Raw genomic sequence first — 22,195 nt, 5'->3', positions numbered from 1 at the left:
CTGAGTGGTTCTGTTGAGTCATGTAAGACTTTGGAAAGGACAGGTGACATAAGTATTTAGGCTTTAGGAAGGTGATAAGGGCTTAACAGGCAGTACATAATCACCTGTATGTTGGAACGTGCACTATGGCAAAGGGAACAATCATATACACTATATATATATATATATAGACTGGTACTGTATATACTAATGTATTGAACATTAGTTATTTGGACATTTGCTAATAACAAAATAAATGTCAACACTCAAACTGTCAACTATACTTTAATTAGATGCAAGACATGTTTTGCATTTTGTCTTTTGTCTTTACTGAAACAAAAACTTGCAGTTTCAATGTCACATATATAAACTGGAAATAGATACATAAGATTTAGATAATGATAATCCGAATAGGACTATGGGGGAATTATATATATTTTTTTAAATGTTGAAACTTTTTTTTCTCACTTTATAATAAAATGCTTCCATCCCTTCTCTGTGGAAAGTATTGCGATGACATACATTTTTAAACGTTTGGAAAACATGTAAAAACATTGGACCTGAATTAAGTAAGTGCTTAACGTGGCTAGAATCAAATCACATTACAATACAGGAACAAATGAGAACATTTCATGTACTGTATAAATGTATAAGTAAAAACTAACATATAATACATGTATTTAACTCCCAACAAAACAAATAAAATGCTTCTCTGTAACATTACGACAAGGACTTGATGCGATGACATATTTGAGAAGAGTAACTTCATTCCAGTTCAATTTTGGAACTCCCAGTTTGTTCCAGTTTGTGATGACCTGGCAGTAATGGCAGGTAGAATCTATTGATGACATGGCAGTAATGGCAGGTAGAATCTATTGAAGACATGGCAGTAATGGCAGGTAGAATCTATTGATGACCTGGCAGTAATGGCAGATAGAATCTATTGATGACGTGGCAGTAATGGCAGGTAGAATCTATTGATGACATGGCAGTAATGGCAGGTAGAATCTATTGATGACATGGCAGTAATGGCAGGTAGAATCTATTGATGACATGGCAGTAATAGCAGATAGAATCTATTGATGACCTGGCAGTAATTGCAGGTAGAATATATTGATGACATGGCAGTAATGGCAGGTAGAATATATTGATGACATGGCAGGTAGAATCTATTGATGACATGGCAGTAATGGCAGGTAGAATCTATTGATGACCTGGCAGTAATGGCAGATAGAATCTATTGATGGCATGGCAGTAATGGCAGATAGAATCTATTGATGACCTGGCAGTAATGGCAGGTAGAATCTATTGATGACATGGCAGTAATGGCAGGTAGAATCTATTGATGACATGGCAGTAATTGCAGGTAGAATCTATTGATGACATGGCAGTAATGGCAGGTAGAATCTATTGATGACCTGGCAGTAATGGCAGATAGAATCTATTGATGACCTGGCAGTAATGGCAGATAGAATCTATTGATGACATGGCAGTAATGGCAGATATAATCTATTGATGACCTGACAGTAATGGCAGGTAGAATCTTTGTAACAAAAACAGGCAGTATTGACCAGGACATGAGATGTAACGGGAGTGTTGACCAGGACATCAGATGTAACGGGGAGTGTTGACCAGGACATCAGATGTAACGGGCAGTGTTGACCAGGACATCAGATGTAACGGGCAGTGTTGATCAGGACATCACACACTAACTTACACAGGATTCAATTAATTGCAGATAGTGGGTTTCTAGAGAGCGGTTTGAGAAGTGCATTTTATTTGCATAGCAGCAAATAAATGGAGGGAGCTGACACTTACACACAGAAATGGACAGTTACACATGACAATTAACTTTTGATATAAAAATTTGTCAATTTGCTATCTGGAAATTCCGTATCTGCAATAGATTGAATGCCAGTCTAAAGGCTTGTTCCGAATGTCTAGAGAGCGACCGTTCACAGATCATGCTTCTGTTTGTAAGGACTGTAACATCGAATATATTAAACACGTGTAATGTAACACTTTCACTGTGTTCCTTTCACACATCTTGTCTTGGCGTCAATATAATAGTACTTTTTCCCAATATACAATATGGTACAGAGATACACTGTAGAACGTATTTAAAGACACACACACAGACACAGACTGTACACACACACAGACACACACTGTACACACTGTACACACACACACACAAAAGATTTCTGGCTTCAAAGGTAGACAGCAATATGACATCATCATACACAGTGGGGACAACTTCCTGCTTACAGACATCAAGAGCAACATTCTCCAAAAAATATCACAACAGTTCCACGATTGGTTCTTCGCAATTGGCTCTGTCCCTTGAGCTACGCCCACATAAGGAAGAAATCCTCATAGCAATTGGCTCTATCCCTTGAGCTACGCCCACATAAGGAAGAAATCCTCATAGCAATTGGCTCTGTCCCTTGAGCTACGCCCACATAAGGAAGAAATCCTCATAGCAATTGGCTCTATCCCTTGAGCTACGCCCACATAAGGAAGAAATCCTCATAGCAATTGGCTATATCCCTTGAGCTACGCCCACATAAGGAAGAAATCCTCATAGCAGTTGGCTATATCCCTTGAGCTACGCCCACATAAGGAAGAAATCCTCATAGCAATTGGCTATATCCCTTGAGCTACGCCCACATAAGGAAGAAATCCTCATAGCAATTGGCTCTATCCCTTGAGCTACGCCCACATAAGGAAGAAATCCTCATAGCAATTGGCTCTATCCCTTGAGCTACGCCCACATAAGGAAGAAATCCTCATAGCAATTGGCTCTATCCCTTGAGCTACGCCCACATAAGGAAGAAATCCTCATAGCAATTGGCTCTGTCCCTTGAGCTACGCCCACATAAGGAAGAAATCCTCATAGCAATTGGCTCTGTCCCTTGAGCTACGCCCACATAAGGAAGAAATCCTCATAGCAATTGGCTCTATCCCTTGAGCTACGCCCACATAAGGAAGAAATCCTCATAGCAGTTGGCTATATCCCTTGAGCTACGCCCACATAAGGAAGAAATCCTCATAGCAATTGGCTATATCCCTTGAGCTACGCCCACATAAGGAAGAAATCCTCATAGCAGTTGGCTCTATCCCTTGAGCTACGCCCACATAAGGAAGAAATCCTCATAGCAATTGGCTCTATCCCTTGAGCTACGCCCACATAAGGAAGAAATCCTCATAGCAATTGGCTCTATCCCTTGAGCTACGCCCACATAAGGAAGAAATCCTCATAGCAATTGGCTCTATCCCTTGAGCTACGCCCACATAAGGAAGAAATCCTCATAGCAGTGTTGTTGTTGATGTTCCTTCCTGCTTACAGACATCAACATCAACATTCTCCCAATACTTCCACCGATGGTTGTTCCCAAGTGATGCCCTCCCTATTCTTAAAGACACATTTACATTTACATTTAAGTCATTTAGCAGACGCTCTTATCCAGAGCGACTTACAAATTGGAAAGTTCATACATATTCATCCTGGTCCCCCCGTGGGAATTGAACCCTGGTCCCCCCGTGGGAATTGAACCCACAACCCTGGCGTTGCAAGCGCCATGCTCTACCAACTGAGCCACACGGGACACCAGTAGTCTTGGCCAATGTTGTTGTTTTTTGTAAGCAGGAAGTGGCCCTGTCTGTGTGTGTGATGATATCAAGACTACCGAAGTCTACTTTTAAGGTTTCAGACAAAGTGGGCCTCTCTGTGTTCTAACTCCTGCAGGCGAGCGCCGGGTCTGGGTCTCAGTCTTTGTTGCAGCGGGAGGACCTCGCTGGCGAGGCTGGGGTCCTCTGGGCTGCTGGGGGGAGGGGACTGGCGGGGGGAAAGGTCAGCGGAGGTCGTGACTTCAGGGTCAACACTAACAGAGCTGTCCACAGAGTCCTGTAGGGTGTGTGTGGGGAGGTTTGAGGTTTGAAGAGTGTAGGTGGTAATAGGGGATGGGCTGGTGGTGGTAACCATAGGAGAAGAGGAGAAAGTAATGCTGGAGGAATGGGAGGAAGAGAGGAGGAGAGGAGCAGTAACAGTAGGGGAGGTTGGGAAGGTTTTAACAGTAGGAGGAGTTGGGGAAGAGGTTTTAACAGTAGAAGAAGTCAGGGAAGAGGTTTTAACAGTAGAAGAAGTCGGGGAAGAGGTTTTAACAGTAGAAGAAGTCGGGGAAGAGGTTTTAACAGTAGGAGAAGTCGGGGAAGAAGTTTTAACAGTAGGAGAAGTCGGGGAAGAGGTTTTAACAGTAGAAGAAGTCGGGGAAGAGGTTCTAACAGTAGAAGAAGTTGGGGAAGAGGTTTTAACAGTAGAAGAAGTCGGGGAAGAGGTTTTAACAGTAGAAGAAGAAGTTTTAACAGTAGGAGAAGTAGGGGAAGAGGTTTTAACAGTAGAATAAGTCGGGGAAGAGGTTTTAACAGTAGGAGAAGAGGTTTTAACAGTAGGAGAAGTGGGGGAAGAGGTTTTAACAGTAGAAGAAGTCGGGGAAGAGGTTTTAACAGTAGAAGAAGTCGGGGAAGAGGTTTTAACAGTAGGAGAAAATGTTTTAACAGTAGACGAAGTTGGGGAAGAAGTTTTAACAGTAGGAGAAGAGGTTTTAACAGTAGAAGAAGTTGGGGACATTTTGGTGAGGCTAGTGGTCCCAGAGGTACTTAATGACGGCCAGCCTCTGGTGCCTGAATAACCAGAAGGCTTGTAGAAGGTTCCGGGTGGAGGCTGCAGAATCCTTGGTTGTCTGAACTTTATGGGGGAGTTGGTAGATGTTCTTGTCTCCCCACCCCCTTCAGCAGCAGCGTTAGGCCTATCCTTAGTCTCCTCTCTGTCTCTTCTGGACATCTGGCCAGCCTTCAACGACACTGTGTATGGGTAGTCAGGGAATATAGTGCTGAAACTACTACTGGATGGGAGAGCAGAGCTGGTTGGCCCAGATACGGACAGTTGTGTCGGCATCGTCGGCTGTTTCCCCGGTTTTGGGCCAGGGCTAGTACCGGCCGGCGGTAAGTTAGCCATGATCATGGCGGTGCGTGGCGTGACGTCGTAGTGTTTGTACTTCCTGTCCCAGGGCCTCCGCTGCACGGCCTGCTGGGTGTCGATGTAATAGGTACTGACCCTCGACCCCTCACCAATCCGAGGCTTCTCCGTCTCCTTCTGCTTCTCCGGCTCGGCTGACTCCACGATGGTGTTATCGGCGGAATCCAACATGGCGGCAGCGTGGTTGTTACGGCTGTTTCTGTCGACCACCTGAGAGATGAGATGACTATATTTAATCCCCATGAAGGGAAATAGGTTCATCATACTTACAGCCGTAGTTAAAAAAAATAATAGTACACAACGTTCAAAAACAATCACAAGACAATTACAATATGTACAACGAATACAACAGCAGTTAAAGTGATAGGTGGTGACCTGTGAGGGGGTGGGGAGGGGCAAGCGCTCCAGGGGCATGCTGATTGGTCGAGACAGGATTCTAGCGCGCTGGGGCCGGAGCTGGACCTTCGGGGCCGTAGAGGAGGAGGTAAAGGAGGAGAGGTTGAGGCTGGGACGGCCAAACACCAGGGTAGATCTCTGGACCTACGGGACAAAATGAAAAAAAAAAAAAAAAAAAAAAAAGTGTTTTGTTGCTAACTCCTAACTCTGACATTTTAGCATTGATGTTGAACCTGAAAAGTACATTTATGTGCATTGTCCTTGTCAAATACTTTTCATAACTAACTTAATCACTCTCTCACTATTTCACTCTCTCACTCAGAAACAAACCAACTAACCGAAGCAGAGCCAGCAGCAGAGGAGGAGGAGCCGGCTGTTAACTCTCTCCTGTCTGTCTTCACCTCTCTCACGTCATCCAGGGTTTGAGAGGACTGGATGACTGACGAGTGCCTCTTGTAGACTTTGGCATTCTGCTTGGAGACGGTTAGGAACGTCAAAGAACGCCAACAAAGCTAAACAGTCAATTGATTCTTACCAAGGTGGCCAATCTTTACATACACCCTCATGCAACCTCATGCAACCTCATGCAACCTCATACAACCTCATGCAACCTCATGCACCCTCATACACCCTCATGCACCCTCATGCAACATCATGCAACATCATACAACCTCATGCAACATCATACAACCTCATACACACTCATACACCCTCATGCAACCTCATGCAACCTCATGCAACCTCATGCAACCTCATGCAACCTCATGCAACCTCATACAACATCATACAACATCATGCAACATCATGCAACCTCATGCAACCTCATGCAACCTCATGCAACCTCATGCAACCTCATGCAACCTCATGCAACCTCATACACCCTCATAGACACTCATACAACCTCATACACCCTCATACACCCTCATGCAACCTCATGCAACCTCATGCAACCTCATGCAACCTCATACACCCTCATACACCCTCATAGACACTCATACAACCTCATACACCCTCATGCAACCTCATGCAACCTCATGCAACCTCATGCAACCTCATGCAACCTCATGCAACCTCATACAACCTCATGCAACCTCATGCAACCTCATGCAACCTCATGCAACCTCATACACCCTCATAGACACTCATACAACCTCATACACCCTCATACAACCTCATGCAACCTCATGCAACCTCATAGACACTCATACAACCTCATGCAACCTCATGCAACCTCATACGACATCATGCAACCTCATACACCCTCATGCAACCTCATGCAACCTCATGCAACCTCATGCAACCTCATGCAACCTCATGCAACCTCATACACCCTCATACAACCTCATACACCCTCATACAACCTCATACAACCTCATACAACCTCATACAACCTCATACAATTGCCACCTATGCTTTGATTGGTTTAATAAAAAGTTCTGATCCTAATGAACCCTTATCCCTCCCCCCAACTGCTGCTGAGACTTTAGAGTTCACCTCCGCCCCTTTGCATAAACGGTTGAATCATTCAAGACACTTGGACCTCCTCACCTCCTTGATGTCGAGCAGGGAGGTGGATTGGAGGCTGAGTCTCTGCTCCTTCTCCTGAGGGGTGAGTCGGGGGGAGGTCTGGCCCACCGTGGCGGTGGTGGTGGGGGGGTAGGAGGAGGAGGTCTGGCCCACCGTGGCGGTGGTGGTGGGGGGGTAGGAGGAGGAGGTCTGGCCCACCGTGGAGTTGGTGGTGGGGGGGTAGGAGGAGGAGGTCTGGCCCACCGTGGAGGTGGTGGTGGGAGGGTAGGAGGAGGAGGTCTGGCCCACCGTGGAGTTGGTGGTGGGGGGGTAGGAGGAGGAGGAGGTCTGACCCACCGTGGCGGTGGTGGTGGGGGGGTAGGAGGAGGAGGAGGAGGTCTGGCCCACCGTGGTGGTGGTGGTGGTGGGGGGGTAGGAGGAGGGGGGGCTGGATAAGTCAAAGATCACCTGGAAGTGACGTACCAGCAGCTCCACCATCAGAGCCTGGGAGGGAGGAGAGAAATGACAACAGTCAATAAAGGGGATAAAACGATGTTTTCAAGTTCTTTCACAGGCAACACTGTTATACTGTACATATACCTGGTAGGGTTAGGGGTAGTCTACAGGTATAGGTATATATACCTGGTAGGGTTAGGGGTAGTCTACAGGTATAGGTATATATACCTGGTAGGGTTAGGGGTAGTCTACAGGTACATATACCTGGTAGGGTTAGGGGTAGTCTACAGGTATATACCAGGTAGGGTTAGGGGTAGTCTACAGGTATATACCAGGTAGGGTTAGGGGTAGTCTACAGGTATATATACCTGGTAGGGTTAGGGGTAGTCTACAGGTATATACCAGGTAGGGTTAGGGGTAGTCTACAGGTATATATACCTGGTAGGGTTAGGGGTAGTCTACAGGTATATATACCTGTTAGGGGTAGGGGTAGTCTACAGGTATATATACCTGGTAGGGTTAGGGGTAGTCTACAGGTATATACCTGGTAGGGTTAGGGGTAGTCTAGAGGTATATACCTGGTAGGGTTAGGGGTAGTCTACAGGTATATATACCTGGTAGGGTTAGGGTAGTCTACAGGTACATACCTGGTAGGGTTAGGGGTAGTCTACAGGTATATACCTGGTAGGGTTAGGGGTAGTCTACAGGTATAGGTATATATACCTGGTAGGGTTAGGGGTAGTCTACAGGTATAGGTATATATACCTGGTAGGGTTAGGGGTAGTCTACAGGTACATATACCTGGTAGGGTTAGGGGTAGTCTACAGGTATATACCAGGTAGGGTTAGGGGTAGTCTACAGGTATATATACCTGGTAGGGTTAGGGGTAGTCTACAGGTATATATACCTGTTAGGGGTAGGGGTAGTCTACAGGTATATATACCTGGTAGGGTTAGGGGTAGTCTACAGGTATATACCTGGTAGGGTTAGGGGTAGTCTAGAGGTATATACCTGGTAGGGTTAGGGGTAGTCTACAGGTATATATACCTGGTAGGGTTAGGGTAGTCTACAGGTACATACCTGGTAGGGTTAGAGGTAGTCTACAGGTATATACCTGGTAGGGTTAGGGGTAGTCTACAGGTATATACCTGGTAGGGTTAGGGGTAGTCTACAGGTATATATACCTGGTAGGGTTAGGGGTAGTCTACAGGTATATACCTGGTAGGGTTAGGGGTAGTCTAGAGGTATATACCTGGTAGGGTTAGGGGTAGTCTAGAGGTATATACCTGGTAGGGTTAGGGGTAGTCTACAGGTATATATACCTGGTAGGGTTAGGGGTAGTCTACAGGTATATATACCTGGTAGGGTTAGGGGTAGTCTACAGGTACATACCTGATAGGGTTAGGGGTAGTCTACAGGTATAGGTATATATACCTGGTAGGGTTAGGGGTAGTCTACAGGTATAGGTATATATACCTGGTAGGGTTAGGGGTAGTCTACAGGTATATATACCTGGTAGGGTTAGGGGTAGTCTACAGGTATATACCTGGTAGGGTTAGGGGTAGTCTACAGGTATATATACCTGGTAGGGTTAGGGGTAGTCTACAGGTATATATACCTGGTAGGGTTAGGGGTAGTCTACAGGTATATACCTGGTAGGGTTAGGGGTAGTCTACAGGTATATACCAGGTAGGGTTAGGGGTAGTCTACAGGTATATATACCTGGTAGGGTTCGGGGTAGTCTACAGGTACATACCTGTAGGAATTCACCTGGTAGGGTTAGGGTTAAGAAGAACTCACCTGGTAGGGTTAGGGTTAACAGGAACTCACCTGGTAGGGTTAGGGTTAACAGGAACTCACCTGGTAGGGGTAGTCGACCAGAGAAGACAGGGAGACCTCTGCGTCAGTCTGTCGGGGTTTTACCAGCGTAGGGCCAAAGATAATGCCCAGATTACTGGCTGTCATCTTGTTCTCCTCTGCCTGCTCCGTCACCCTAGGGGAAGAGATAAATAACATAAACAATGGGGTGTGTGGGGGGGTGGAGAGGGAGGAGAGGGGTGAGGAAGAGGGGGGGGTGGAGAGGGAGGTGAGGGGGTGAGGAAGAGGGGGGGTGGAGAGGGAGGTGAGGAGGTGGGGTGTGTGGAGGGGAGGTGAGGGGGTGAGGAAGAGGGGTGGAGAGGGAGGTGAGGAGGTGGGGTGTGTGGGGGGGAGGTGGAGAGGGAGGTGAGGGGGTGGGGTGTGTGGAGGGGAAGTGAGGGGGTGAGGAAGAGGGGGGGTGGAGAGGGAGGTGTGTGTGTGTGTGTGTGTGTGTGTGTGTGTGTGTGTGTGTGTGTGTGTGTGTGTGTGTGTGTGTGTGTGTGTGTGTCTGTGTGTCTGTATGTGTGTGTGTGTGTGTGCGTGTGTGTGCCTGCGTTTCCACCCATCTCTTTACCTATGTAGGTGTGCAGTGAGGAAGCGTAGTGTCCTGTAGTGTGCAGGAGGAAGCTGTCGTAACAGGTCTCTAATCTTAAAGATGACTCTGTTGAGTTTGATACTGGGCTGTTTGGGCAGCTCTCCTCCTCCAGGTTGGCTGGTTGTCAGGGGAGGCTGCTCTCCTTCTACCCCAGGCTGGGTGTCTCCTGGTCGGGGTTGTTCTCCTCCTGGCCGTCCCTGGTCCTGGAGGGCCCTGGCTGCAGCCTTCTCCTCTATGATCACCCTCTGGCTCTCCTTGGCCAATCCGATGAAGTCATTATAGTAACGGTACAGGATCAGCGGCTCTGGTAACTACAGAAGATTTTTAAAAATCAATAAAGTAATCAATCAATATCTTTGGGAAATGTGTTGTACATTATTACATAAGAATGATCTAGCAGTGCTCTTTATCACCATTTGAATTGAGAGAAAAACAGAAAGTGGACAGTGTCCCACCTGTCTCAGGTAGAGTTTGAGGACGTTGGCGATGTCGTGGGGTGAGAGGTCGGAGAGTTCTACCAGGTCTTTGCCGTTCTCAAACGCCTGACACAGCTTCTCCACACGAGACTTAGCCCCGTTCACACGGTAGATTCCCTGGACAAAGAACACACAATACACCAGATCATCAACATCACAGCCCTGACATATACCCCCGGACAAACACAGCCCATTAGCTTAAATTATTGCACTAATGTATTGCACATTAGAGATGATGAGAATGGCTTTGGACTGAGACTATGAGAATGGCAAATCATTTAAATGGGAGTGTATATGAACAAGTTAAATCTCTTTTTACAGTTATAGCACCACAATCACCCACATTCCACGAGCAATACCTGTTAACAGTTCCATTGGAATCCACTGTCCCACAGCCCAGCCAGTCAATGTATAAACTTCATCTCCCCTGGAAGAAGAGTGTCAAGACAATATTTCCCCATACTACTAGCCTAGCATTTAGTTTGCTACCCAAAACCTGGTTGACTCTGCCAGGAGGATGAAATTTGGCCGTAAGTGGCTCTTCCAGCAAGACAATAACCCCAAGCACATGTCAACATGCACAAAGAAATGGTTGACCACAAAATCAACATTTTACAATGGCCATCTCAGTCTCTGGACTTGAACCCCATTGAAAACCTGTGGTTTGAATTGAAGAGGGCCAGTCCATAAGAACAGATGAAGGATATCAAGGATCTGTAAAGATTATGTATAGAGGAACGGGTCTAAATTCCCTCCCAATATGTTCTCCAATCTCATTTTTTTGTTGTTGAAAAATTCTCAGTGTCGTTATCCTCGCAAGGGGAGGGTGCTGGAGCATTGAAAACAGGGGATCCAATCATTTCCACCCCTATCTCTTTCTCGAAGCAACTGTATTAGCATAAAATAATTAAATGTTTTTTGAGCGTACAATACAGCTCAGTATCTTTATCAAGGGTGCCAATAATTATAGTGGCGACTGTATATATATACATGTCACTTGTTATGGTTATACAATATGCCTTGGCTTTATAACAGCATTGCTTTTACCTTGAGGTTGAGTGCTCTGATCTCGATCTCAGAGGTACACTTCCTGATGATGAAGGGGATCCCGTCTGGGCTGTTCTTAGCTGCCTGGGTAAAGTCTATCCCAAACAGATGTAGTCTTCCCTGCAGCTTCTTATGACCACACTGGATGGCCAGAGTTTCCAGACACTTCTTATGACACGCCAGGGAGCACTGAGACAGGAGACAGAGAAACACACTTAGACTGGAGGATAGATATTAGACTGGAGGATAGATATTAGATATGGAGGATAGGTATTAGACTGGAGGATAGATATTAAACTGGAGGATAGATATTAGATATGGAGGATAGGTATTAGACTGGAGGATAGATATTAAACTGGAGGATAGATATTAGATTGGAGGATAGATATTAGACTGGAGGATAGATATTAGATATGGAGGATAGGTATTAGACTGGAGGATAGATATTAAACTGGAGGATAGATATTAGATTGGAGGATAGATATTAGACTGGAGGATAGATATTAGACTGGAGGATAGATATTAGATTGGAGGATAGATATTAGACTGGAGGATAGATATTAGATTGGAGGATAGATATTAGACTGGAGGATAGATATTAGATTGGAGGATAGATATTAGACTGGAGGATAGATATTAGACTGGGGATAGATATTAAACTGGAGGATAGATATTAGACTGGAGGATAGATATTTTATTTATTTTATTTTTTTATTTAACCTTTATTTAACCAGGTAGGCAAATTGAGAACACATTCTCATTTACAATTGCGACCTGGCCAAGATAAAGCAAAGCAGTTCGACACATACAACAACACATAGTTACACATGGAGTAAAAACAAACATATAGTCAATAATACAGTGGAAAAAAAAATAAGTCTATATACAATGTGAGCAAGTGAGGTGAGATAAGGGGGGTGAAGGCAAACAGATATATGTATAAATAAATAAAAATATAAAAAGGCCATGGAGGCGAAGTGAGTACAACACAGCAAGTAAGATAAAAACTAAAAAAAAACACTGGAATGGTTGGTTTGCATTGGAAGAAAGTGCAAAGTAGAGACATAAATAATGGGGTGCAAAGGAGCAAAATAAATTAATAAATAAATACAGTAGGTAAAGAGGTAGTTGTTTGGGCTAAATTGTAGATGGGTTATGTACAGGTGCAGTAATCTATGAGCTGCTCTGACAGCTGGTGCTTAAAGCTAGTGAGGGAGATAGGTGTTTCCAGTTTCAGAGATTTTTGTAGTTCGTTCCAGTCATTGGCAGCAGAGAACTGGAAGGAGAGGCGTCCAAAGGAAGAATTGGTTTTGGGGGTGACTAGAGAGATATACCTGCTGGAGCGCATGCTACAGGTAGGTGCTGCTATGGTGACCAGCGAGCTGAGATAAGGGGGGACTTTACCTAGCAGGGTCTTGTAGATGACCTGGAACCAGTGGGTTTGGCGATGAGTATGAAGCGAGGGCCAGCCAACGAGAGTGTACAGGTCGCAGTGGTGGGTAGTATATGGGGCTTTGGTGACAAAACGGATGGCACTGTGATAGACTGCATCCAATTTATTGAGTAGGGTTTTGGAGGCTATTTTGTAAATGACATCACCGAAGTCGAGGATTGGTAGGATGGTCAGTTTTACAAGGGTATGTTTGGCAGCATGAGTAAAGGATGCTTTGTTGCGGAATAGGAAGCCAATTCTAGATTTGACTTTGGATTGGAGATGTTTGATGTGGGTCTGGAAGGAGAGTTTACAGTCTAACCAGACACCTAGGTATTTGTAGTTGTCCACATATTCTAAGTCAGAGCCGTCCAAAGTAGTGATGTTGGACAGGCGGGCAGGAGCAGGCAGCGATCGGTTGAAGAGCATGCATTTGGTTTTACTTGTATTTAAGAGCAGTTGGAGGCCACGGAAGGAGAGTTGTATGGCATTGAAGCTCGCCTGGAGGGTTGTTAACACAGTGTCAAAAGAAGGGCCAGAAGTATACAGAATAGTGTCGTCTGCGTAGAGGTGGATCAGAGAATCACCAGCAGCAAGAGCGACATCATTGATGTAAACAGAGAAGAGAGTCGGTCCAAGAATTGAACCCTGTGGCACCCCCATAGAGACTGCCAGAGGCCCGGACAACAGGCCCTCCGATTTGACACACTGAACTCTATCAGAGAAGTAGTTGGTGAACCAGGCGAGGCAATCATTAGAGAAACCAAGGCTGGAGGATAGATATTAGACTGGGGATAGATATTAGACTGGAGGATAGATATTAGACTGGAGGATAGATATTAGATTGGAGGATAGATATTACACTGGAGGATAGATATTACACTGGAGGATAGATATTAGATTGGAGGATAGATATTAGACTGGAGGATAGATATTAGACTGGAGGATAGATATTAGACTGGAGGATAGATATTAGACTGGAGGATAGATATTAGACTGGAGGATAGATATTAGACTGGAGGATAGATATTAGACTGGAGGATAGATATTAGACTGGAGGATAGATATTAGACTGGAGGATAGATATTAGATTGGAGGATAGATATTAGATATGGAGGATAGATATTAGATATGGAGGATAGATATTAGACTGGAGGATAGATATTAGATTGGATGATAGATATTAGACTGGAGGATAGATATTAGATATGGAGGATAGATATTAGACTGGAGGATAGATATTAGATATGGAGGATAGATATTAGATTGGAGGATAGATATTAGATATGGAGGATAGATATTAGATATGGAGGATAGATATTAGACTGGAGGATAGATATTAGATTGGATGATAGATATTAGACTGGAGGATAGATATTAGATATGGAGGATAGATATTAGACTGGAGGATAGATATTAGATATGGAGGATAGATATTAGATTGGAGGATAGATATTAGACTGGAGGATAGATATTAGATTGGATGATAGATATTAGACTGGAGGATAGATATTAGATATGGAGGATAGATATTAGACTGGAGGATAGATATTAGATATGGAGGATAGATATTAGATTGGAGGATAGATATTAGACTGGAGGATAGATATTCGACTGGAGGATAGATATTCGACTGGAGATATGTGTGTCTGAAGCTAGATGCAGGAGGAAGGACCATAACAACATGGCGGAGAAAAACAATGGAGACTGAGTCCCATCAATATCACCAGAGAGAGCTGGAGCAACAGTGAAGTCGCTGACCTACCACCTATGGTGAAATGGGGATGACTGCGTGAGTGAGTGAGTGAGTGAGTGAGTGAGTGAGTGAGTGAGTGAGATAGATAGATAGATAGAGAGAGAGAGGAAGAGGGACAGAGAGAGAGACAGAGATATAGGGAGAGAGAGAGAGAGAGAGAAAAACAGCGAGAGAGGGAGAGAGAGATATATACAGTACCAGTCAAAAGTCTGGACACACCTACTCATTCAAGGGTTTTTCTTTATTTTTACTAATTTCAACATTGTAGAATAATAGTGAGATCAAAACTATGGAATAACACAGTAACCAAAAAAGTGTTAAACAAATCAAAATATATTTTATATACTTTTATATTCTTCCATGCTGGTTAAGTGTGCCTTGAATTCTAAATAAATCACAGACAGTGTCACCAGCAAAGCACCCCCACACCATCACACCTCCTCCTCCGTGCTTCACGGTGGGAACCACACATGCAGAGAACATCCGTTCACCTACTCTGCGTCTCACAAAGACACAGTGGTTGGAACCAAAAATCGCAAACTTGGACTCATCAGAACAAAGGACAGATTTCCACCGGTCTAATGTCCATTGCTCGTGTTTCTTGGCCCAAGCAAGTCTCTTCTTATTATTGGTGTCCTTTAGTAGTGGTTTCTTTGCAGCAGTTTGACCATGAATGCCTGATTCACACAGTCTTCTCTGAACAGTTGATGTTGAGATGTGTCTGTTACTTGAACTCTGTGAAGCATTTATTTTGGCTGCAATCTGAGGTGCAGTTAACTCTAATGAACTTATCCTCAGCAGTAAAGGTAACTCTGGGTCTTCCTTTCCTGTGGTGGTCCTCATGAGAGCCAGTTTCATCATAGTTCTTGATGGTTTTTGCGACTGCACTTGAAGACACTTTCAAAGTTCTTGACATTTTCCGGATTGACTGACCTTCATGTCTTAAAGTAAATGATGGACTGTCATTTCTCTTTGCTTATTTGAGCTGTTCTTGCAATAATATGGACTTGGTCTTTTACCAAATAGTGGTATCTTCGGAATATCACCCCTACCTTGTCACAACACAACTGATTGGCTCAAAAGCATTAAGAAGGAAAGAAATTCCACAAATTAACTTTTAACATGGCACACCTGTTCATTGAAATGCATTCCAGGTGACTACCTCATGAAGCTGGTTGAGAGAATGCCAAGAATGTACATAGCTGTCATCAAGGCAAAGGGTGGCTACTTTGAAGAATCTCAAATATAAAATTGATTTTGATTTGTTTAACACTTTTTTGGTTACTACGTGATTCCATATGTGTTATTTCATAGTTTTGATGTCTTCACTATTATTCTACAATGTAGAAAATAGTCAAAATAAAGAAAAATCTTGGAATGAGTAGGTGTGTCCAAACTTTTGACTGGTACTGTATATATGTATATATATATATATATATATATACACTACCGTTCAAAATTTTGGGTCACTTAGAAATGTCCTTGTTTTTGAATGAAAAGCACATTTTTTGTCCATTAAAATAATCAAATTGATCACATTTGATGTGTGTGTGTGAGAGAGCTTGTGTGAGTATGTGTTAGCTTGTGTGTGTGTGTGAGTGTGTGTGTGTGTGTGTGTGAGTGTGTGTGTGAGCTTGTATGAGCTTGTATTTCTACCTCTTCACATTCTGCTCCGTGGAACACCACCAGACTGTCACACTCCCTGCATTTAGACGGAGCTCTGAGTTTCCTCAGCTTGTGTGTCTGAGAAGCCTTGGACATCTGGGCGTTACGAAACGGACCTGGGGAACTGGCCGTCTCTGTCACCATCTCACCCAGACCTGGGAGGGGAAGGGGGAGCGAGTGGGGGAGAGGGGGGGAGAGAGAGGGGAGATAGAGAGAGGGGGGGGGGGGGAGTGGGACGGGAGTGAGGGGAGAGAGGGGGGGTAAGGGGGGAGAGAGAGAGAGAGAGGGGGGGAGTGGTGTGGGAATGAGGGGAGGTAGGGAGAGGGAGAGAGAGGGGGAGGGAGGGAGGGAGAGAGAGAGGTGGGAGAAAGAGAGAGAGGGGGAGGGAGTGAGAGGGGGAGAGAGAGAGTGAGGGGAGAGAGAGAGTGAGGGGAGGGAGAGAGAGTGGGGGGGGAGACTCTACATTACTTTCCCTAATCTTCACCAAACATTTACAATGAATAATCATTGTTGTTATAGCAACGTAATAGAACAGCCTTATTGGACATTAAGTGAATAATCAAACACTTGATTCTTGTGTCATGAACAATTAATTTATACCTGGTATACACATTCAGAACAACGTCACAGAAATATTACAACAACCTCCAATGATCTAATCATATTAATTAATTATCCTTATAATGTAATATCCACATTAATAATAACCCACAGAGGATTAGTGGTATTGAGTTGGTTTTAACAGTAGCAGAAGCCCCTGATGCCTCGAACAACAAAGAGTTGATCAAAAAATAACACATTCCCCTGCAGGGAGAGTTCAGGCTAGAGACAGGAACTAGCTAGCTGGGGCCACAAGCCAAAACCAACACAACCTCATCCCTACAGCTGTGCACAGAGTAAAAAAAAAATATGTGAGGGTTGAAGCTCACCGGTCCTCACACATGCAGAGATACACACAGACACGGCGATGACGCACACACCGAAACAGTCCAGAACAACTTCAGGCCTTGGCTGTATTAATGACAGCTCTTTAGACAGACTCTCTCACCATTGTCTGAGGGTGAAGGTGGTTGTCTCTCATCGAGGTCGTCTGCCGAGGACATAGTGCCAGTGGAGGGGGTTCTGGGTAGTCTGCGTTTAAAGTCACCTGACAGCAGGAAGTAAAACACTTCCTCAAACATCATACGTGGAACTCTATAGTGCAAACCACTCATTTAACAGACCACTGAAAACACAGATTAAAAATCTAATCAAATAACATTTTATTGGTCACATACACATGGTTAGCAGATGGTATTGGTCACATGGTTAGCAGATGTTATTGGTCACATGGTTAGCAGATGTTATTGGTCACATACACATGGTTAGCAGATGTTATTGGTCACATGGTTAGTAGATGTTATTGGTCACATACACATGGTTAGTAGATGTTATTGGTCACATGGTTAGCAGATGTTATTGGTCACATACACATGGTTAGTAGATGTTATTGGTCACATGGTTAGCAGATGTTATTGGTCACATGGTTAGCAGATGTTATTGGTCACATGGTTAGCAGATGTTATTGGTCACATGGTTGGCAGATGTTATTGGTCACATGGTTAGCAGATGTTATTGGTCACATGGTTAGCAGATGTTATTGGTCACATGGTTAGCAGATGTTATTGGTCACATGGTTAGCAGATGTTATTGGTCACATGGTTAGCAGATGTTATTGGTCACATGGTTAGCAGATGTTATTGGTCACACGGTTAGCAGATATTATTGGTCACATGGTTAGCAGATGTTATTGGTCACATGGTTAGCAGATATTATTGGTCACATGGTTAGCAGATATTATTGGTCACATGGTTAGCAGATGTTATTGGTCACATGGTTAGCAGATGTTATTGGTCACATGGTTAGCAGATGTTATTGGTCACATACATATGGTTAGCAGATGTTATTGGTCACATGGTTAGCAGATATTATTGGTCACATGGTTAACAGATGTTATTGGTCACATGGTTAGCAGATATTATTGGTCACATGGTTAGCAGATGTTATTGGTCACATGGTTAGCAGATGTTATTGGTCACATGGTTAGCAGATGTTATTGGTCACATACATATGGTTAGCAGATGTTATTGGTCACATGGTTAGCAGATATTATTGGTCACATGGTTAACAGATGTTATTGGTCACATGGTTAGCAGATATTATTGGTCACATGGTTAGCAGATATTATTGGTCACATGGTTAGCAGATGTTATTGGTCACATGGTTAACAGATGTTATTGGTCACATGGTTAGCAGATATTATTGGTCACATGGTTAGCAGATATTATTGGTCACATGGTTAGCAGATGTTATTGGTCACATGGTTGGCAGATGTTATTGGTCACATACACATGGTTAGCAGATGTTATTGGTCACATGGTTAACAGATGTTATTGGTCACATGGTTAGCAGATGTTATTGGTCACATACACATGGTTAGCAGATGTTATTGGTCACATACACATGGTTAGCAGATGTTATTGGTCACATACACATGGTTAACAGATGTTATTGGTCACACGGTTAGCAGATGTTATTGGTCACATACACGTGGTTAGCAGATGTTATTGGTCACATACACATGGTTAGCAGATGTTATTGGTCACATGGTTAGCAGATGTTATTGGTCACATGGTTAGCAGATGTTATTGGTCACATACACATGGTTAGCAGGTGTTATTGGTCACACGGTTAGCAGATGTTAATGGTCACATGGTTAGCAGATGTTATTGGTCACATGGTTAGCAGATGTTATTGGTCACACGGTTAGCAGATGTTAATGGTCACATGGTTAGCAGATGTTATTGGTTGCATACACATGGTTAGTAGATGTTATTGGTCACATGGTTAGCAGATGTTATTGGTCACATACACATGGTTAGCAGATGTTATTGGTCACATGGTTAGTAGATGTTATTAGTCACATATTTAACAGATGTTATTGGTCACATGGTTAGCAGATGTTATTGGTCACATACACATGGTTAGCAGATGTTATTGGTCACATACATATGGTTAGCAGATGTTATTGGTCACATACACATGGTTAGCAGATGTTAATGTTAGTGTAGTGAAATGCTTGTGCTTCTGCTTGTGCAGTGCAGTAATATCTAACATGTAATCTAACAATTCCACAACAACTACCTAATACACACCAATCTAAAGGGGTGAATGAGAATATGTACATATAAGTATATGGATGAGCGATGGCCGAGCGGCATAGGCAAGGTGCAATATATGGTATAAAATACAGCATATACATGTGATATGAGTAATGTACGATATTATTAAAGTGGCATTAAAGTGACTAGTGATCCATTTATTAAAGTGGCCCGTGATTGGGTCTCCATGAAGGCAGCAACCTCTCTGAGTTAGTGATTGCTGTTTAGTAGTCTGATGGCCTTGAGATAGAAGCTGTTTTTCAGTCTCTCGGTCCCCGCTTTGATGCACCTGTACTGACCTCGCCTTCTGGATGGTGGCGGGGTGAACAGGCAGTGATGCACCTGTACTGACCTCGCCTTCTGGATGATAGCGGGGTGAACAGGCAGTGGCTCGGGTGGTTGTTGTCCTTGATGATCTTTATGGCCTTCCTGTGACATCGGGTGGTGTAGGTGTCCTGGAGGGCAGGTAGTTTGCCCCCGGTGATGCATTGGGCAGACCTCACTACCCTCTGGAGAGCCTTGCGGTTGAGGGCAGAGCAGTTGCCGTACCAGGCGGTGATACAGCCCGACAGGATGCTCTCGATTGTGCATCTGTAAAAGTTTGTCAGGGTTTTGGATGACAAGCAACATTTCTTCAGCCTCCTGAGGTTGCTGAGGCGCTGTTGCGCCTTCTTCAACACACTGTCTATGAGGGTGAACCATTTCAGTTTATCCATGTTGTGGACACCGAGGAGCTTAAAACTTTCCACCTTCTCCACTACTGTCCCGGCGATGTGGATAGGGACGTGCTACCTCTGCTGTTTCCCGAAGTCCACGATCATCTCCTTTGTTTTGTTGACGTTGAGTGAGAGGTTGTTTTCCTGACACCATACTCCCAGTGCCCTCACCTGCCTGTAGGCTCGTTGTTGTTGGTAATCAATCCCACTACTGTTGTGTCAACTGCAAACTTGATGATTAAAATGATTGAGCACTTCATGATGACAGAAGTGAGTGCTACGTGGCGATAGTCATTTAGTTCAGTTATCTTTGCCTTCTTGAGTACAGGAACAATGGTAGCCATCTTGAAGCATGTGGGGACAGCAGACTAGGATAGAGAGCGATTGAATATGTCTGTAAACTGGTCTGTGCATGCTCTGAGGATGCGGCTAGGGATTCCGTCTGGGCCAGCAGCCTTGCAACGTTAAACACGTTTAATTGTTTTACTCACGTAGGCAACGGAGAAGGAGGGGGGGGGGCAGTCCTTGTTAGCGGGCCGCGATGGTGGCACTGTATTATCCTCAAAGCGGGCAAAGAAGGTGTTTAGCTTGTCTGGAAGCGTGACGTCGGTGTCCGTGATGTGGCTGGTTTTCTTTTTGTAGTCTGTGATTTCTTGTAGACCCTGCCACATAAGTCTCGTGTCTGAGCCGTTGAATTGCGACTCCACCTTGTCCCTGTACCGGCATGTCGCTTGTTTGATTGCCTTGCGGAGGGAATAACTACACTGTTTATAGTCAGCCATATTCCCAGACCTCTTTCCATGGTTAAATGAGGTGGTTCGTGCTTTCAGTTTTGTACGAATGCCGCCATCCATCTACGGTTTCTGATTAGGGTAGGTTATAATAGTCACAGTGGGTACAACATCTCCAATGCACTTCCTTATAAACTCACTCACCGAGTCAGCGTATAGGTCGATGTTGTTCTCTGAGACTGACTGGAACATATCCCAGTCCGCGTGATCAAAACAATCTTGAAGCGTGGATTTTGATTGGTCAGACCAGCGCTGAATGGTTCTAGTCACTGGTACATCCTGTTTGAGTTTCTGCCTATAAAGCAGTAGGAGCAAGATGGCGTAGTGGTCGGATTGGCCGAAGGGAGGGCGGGGGAGGGCTTTGGATGCATCGCGGAAGGCAGAGTAGCAGAGGTTGAGTGTTTTACCCCCCGCGAGTACTACAATCAATATGCTGATAGAATTTAGGTAGCCTTAAATTTGCTTTGTTAAAATCCCCAGCTACAATAAACGCAGCCTCAGGATATATGGTTTCCAGTTTACATAGAGTCCAGTGAAGTTCCTTGAGGCCCGGCAGTGGTGTCTGCTTGAGGGGGAATGTACACATCTGTGATAACTGACAAGAATTCTCTTGGAAGGTAATATGGTCTGCATTTGATTGTAAGGAATTCTAGGTCGGGTGAGCAGAAGGATTTGAGTTCCTGTGTGTTGTTATGATAACACCATGAGTCGTTAATCATGAAGCATACACCCCCGCCCTTCCTCTTCCCAGAGGTGTTATCTCTGTCGGCGTGATGCATGGAGAAGCCCGGTGGCTGAACCGATTCTGACAACATATGTCTGACAACATATGAGAGAGCCATATTTCTGCGAAACAAAGGATGTTACAATCTCTGATGTCTCTCTGAAAGGCAACCGTTGCTCGAATTTCGTCTACCTTGTTGTCAAGGGACTGGACAATGGCGAGTAGTTTACTGGGGAGCGTTGGGCGATGTGCCCGTCTATGGAGCCTGACCAGAAGGTCGCTCCGTCTGCCCCTTCTGCGGCGCCGTTGTTTTGGGTCGTCTTCTGGGATTAGATCCATTGTCCTGGGTGGTGGTCTGAACAGAGGATCCGCTTCGGGAAAGTCGTATTCCTGGTCGTAATGTTGGTAAATTGACGTCGCTCTTATATCCAACAGTTCTTACCAGCTGTGTGTAATAAGACTTAAGATTTTCTGGGGGTAACAATGTAAGAAATAATACATAAAAAAAAAAAAATACTGCATAGTTTCCTAAGGACTCGAAACTCAGCGATGATCTCTGTC

General features: G+C 44.4%; 1 protein-coding gene across 5 annotated transcripts in view; it reads right to left on the bottom strand.

Moving 5' to 3' along the window:
• Positions 1–248: 248 nt before the first annotated feature.
• Positions 249–22,195, bottom strand: part of LOC129813676 (rho GTPase-activating protein 29-like) — a 91,788-nt gene continuing 69,841 nt past the window's right edge. For 3 of the 5 annotated variants that reach the window (XM_055866074.1, XM_055866077.1, XM_055866078.1), the window contains 10 exons: positions 17,252–17,350; positions 16,195–16,358; positions 11,351–11,539; positions 10,283–10,420; positions 9,807–10,138; positions 9,236–9,368; positions 6,962–7,423; positions 5,752–5,886; positions 5,393–5,557; positions 249–5,227 (listed from right to left, as the gene is read on the bottom strand). In XM_055866074.1, the coding sequence (XP_055722049.1) occupies positions 3,689–5,227; positions 5,393–5,557; positions 5,752–5,886; positions 6,962–7,423; positions 9,236–9,368; positions 9,807–10,138; positions 10,283–10,420; positions 11,351–11,539; positions 16,195–16,358; positions 17,252–17,350 (3,356 nt within the window). In that variant the 3' untranslated portion in view covers positions 249–3,688. The remainder of the gene's footprint in view (positions 5,228–5,392; positions 5,558–5,751; positions 5,887–6,961; positions 7,424–9,235; positions 9,369–9,806; positions 10,139–10,282; positions 10,421–11,350; positions 11,540–16,194; positions 16,359–17,251; positions 17,351–22,195) is intronic. The other 2 variants (XR_008753185.1, XM_055866075.1) reach the window with 2 other exon arrangements.

Source organism: Salvelinus fontinalis, chromosome 17 (assembly GCF_029448725.1).
Source record: "Salvelinus fontinalis isolate EN_2023a chromosome 17, ASM2944872v1, whole genome shotgun sequence".
Taxonomy (NCBI): Eukaryota; Metazoa; Chordata; class Actinopteri; order Salmoniformes; family Salmonidae; genus Salvelinus; species Salvelinus fontinalis.
This window is presented reverse-complemented; position numbering and strand designations above follow the sequence as displayed.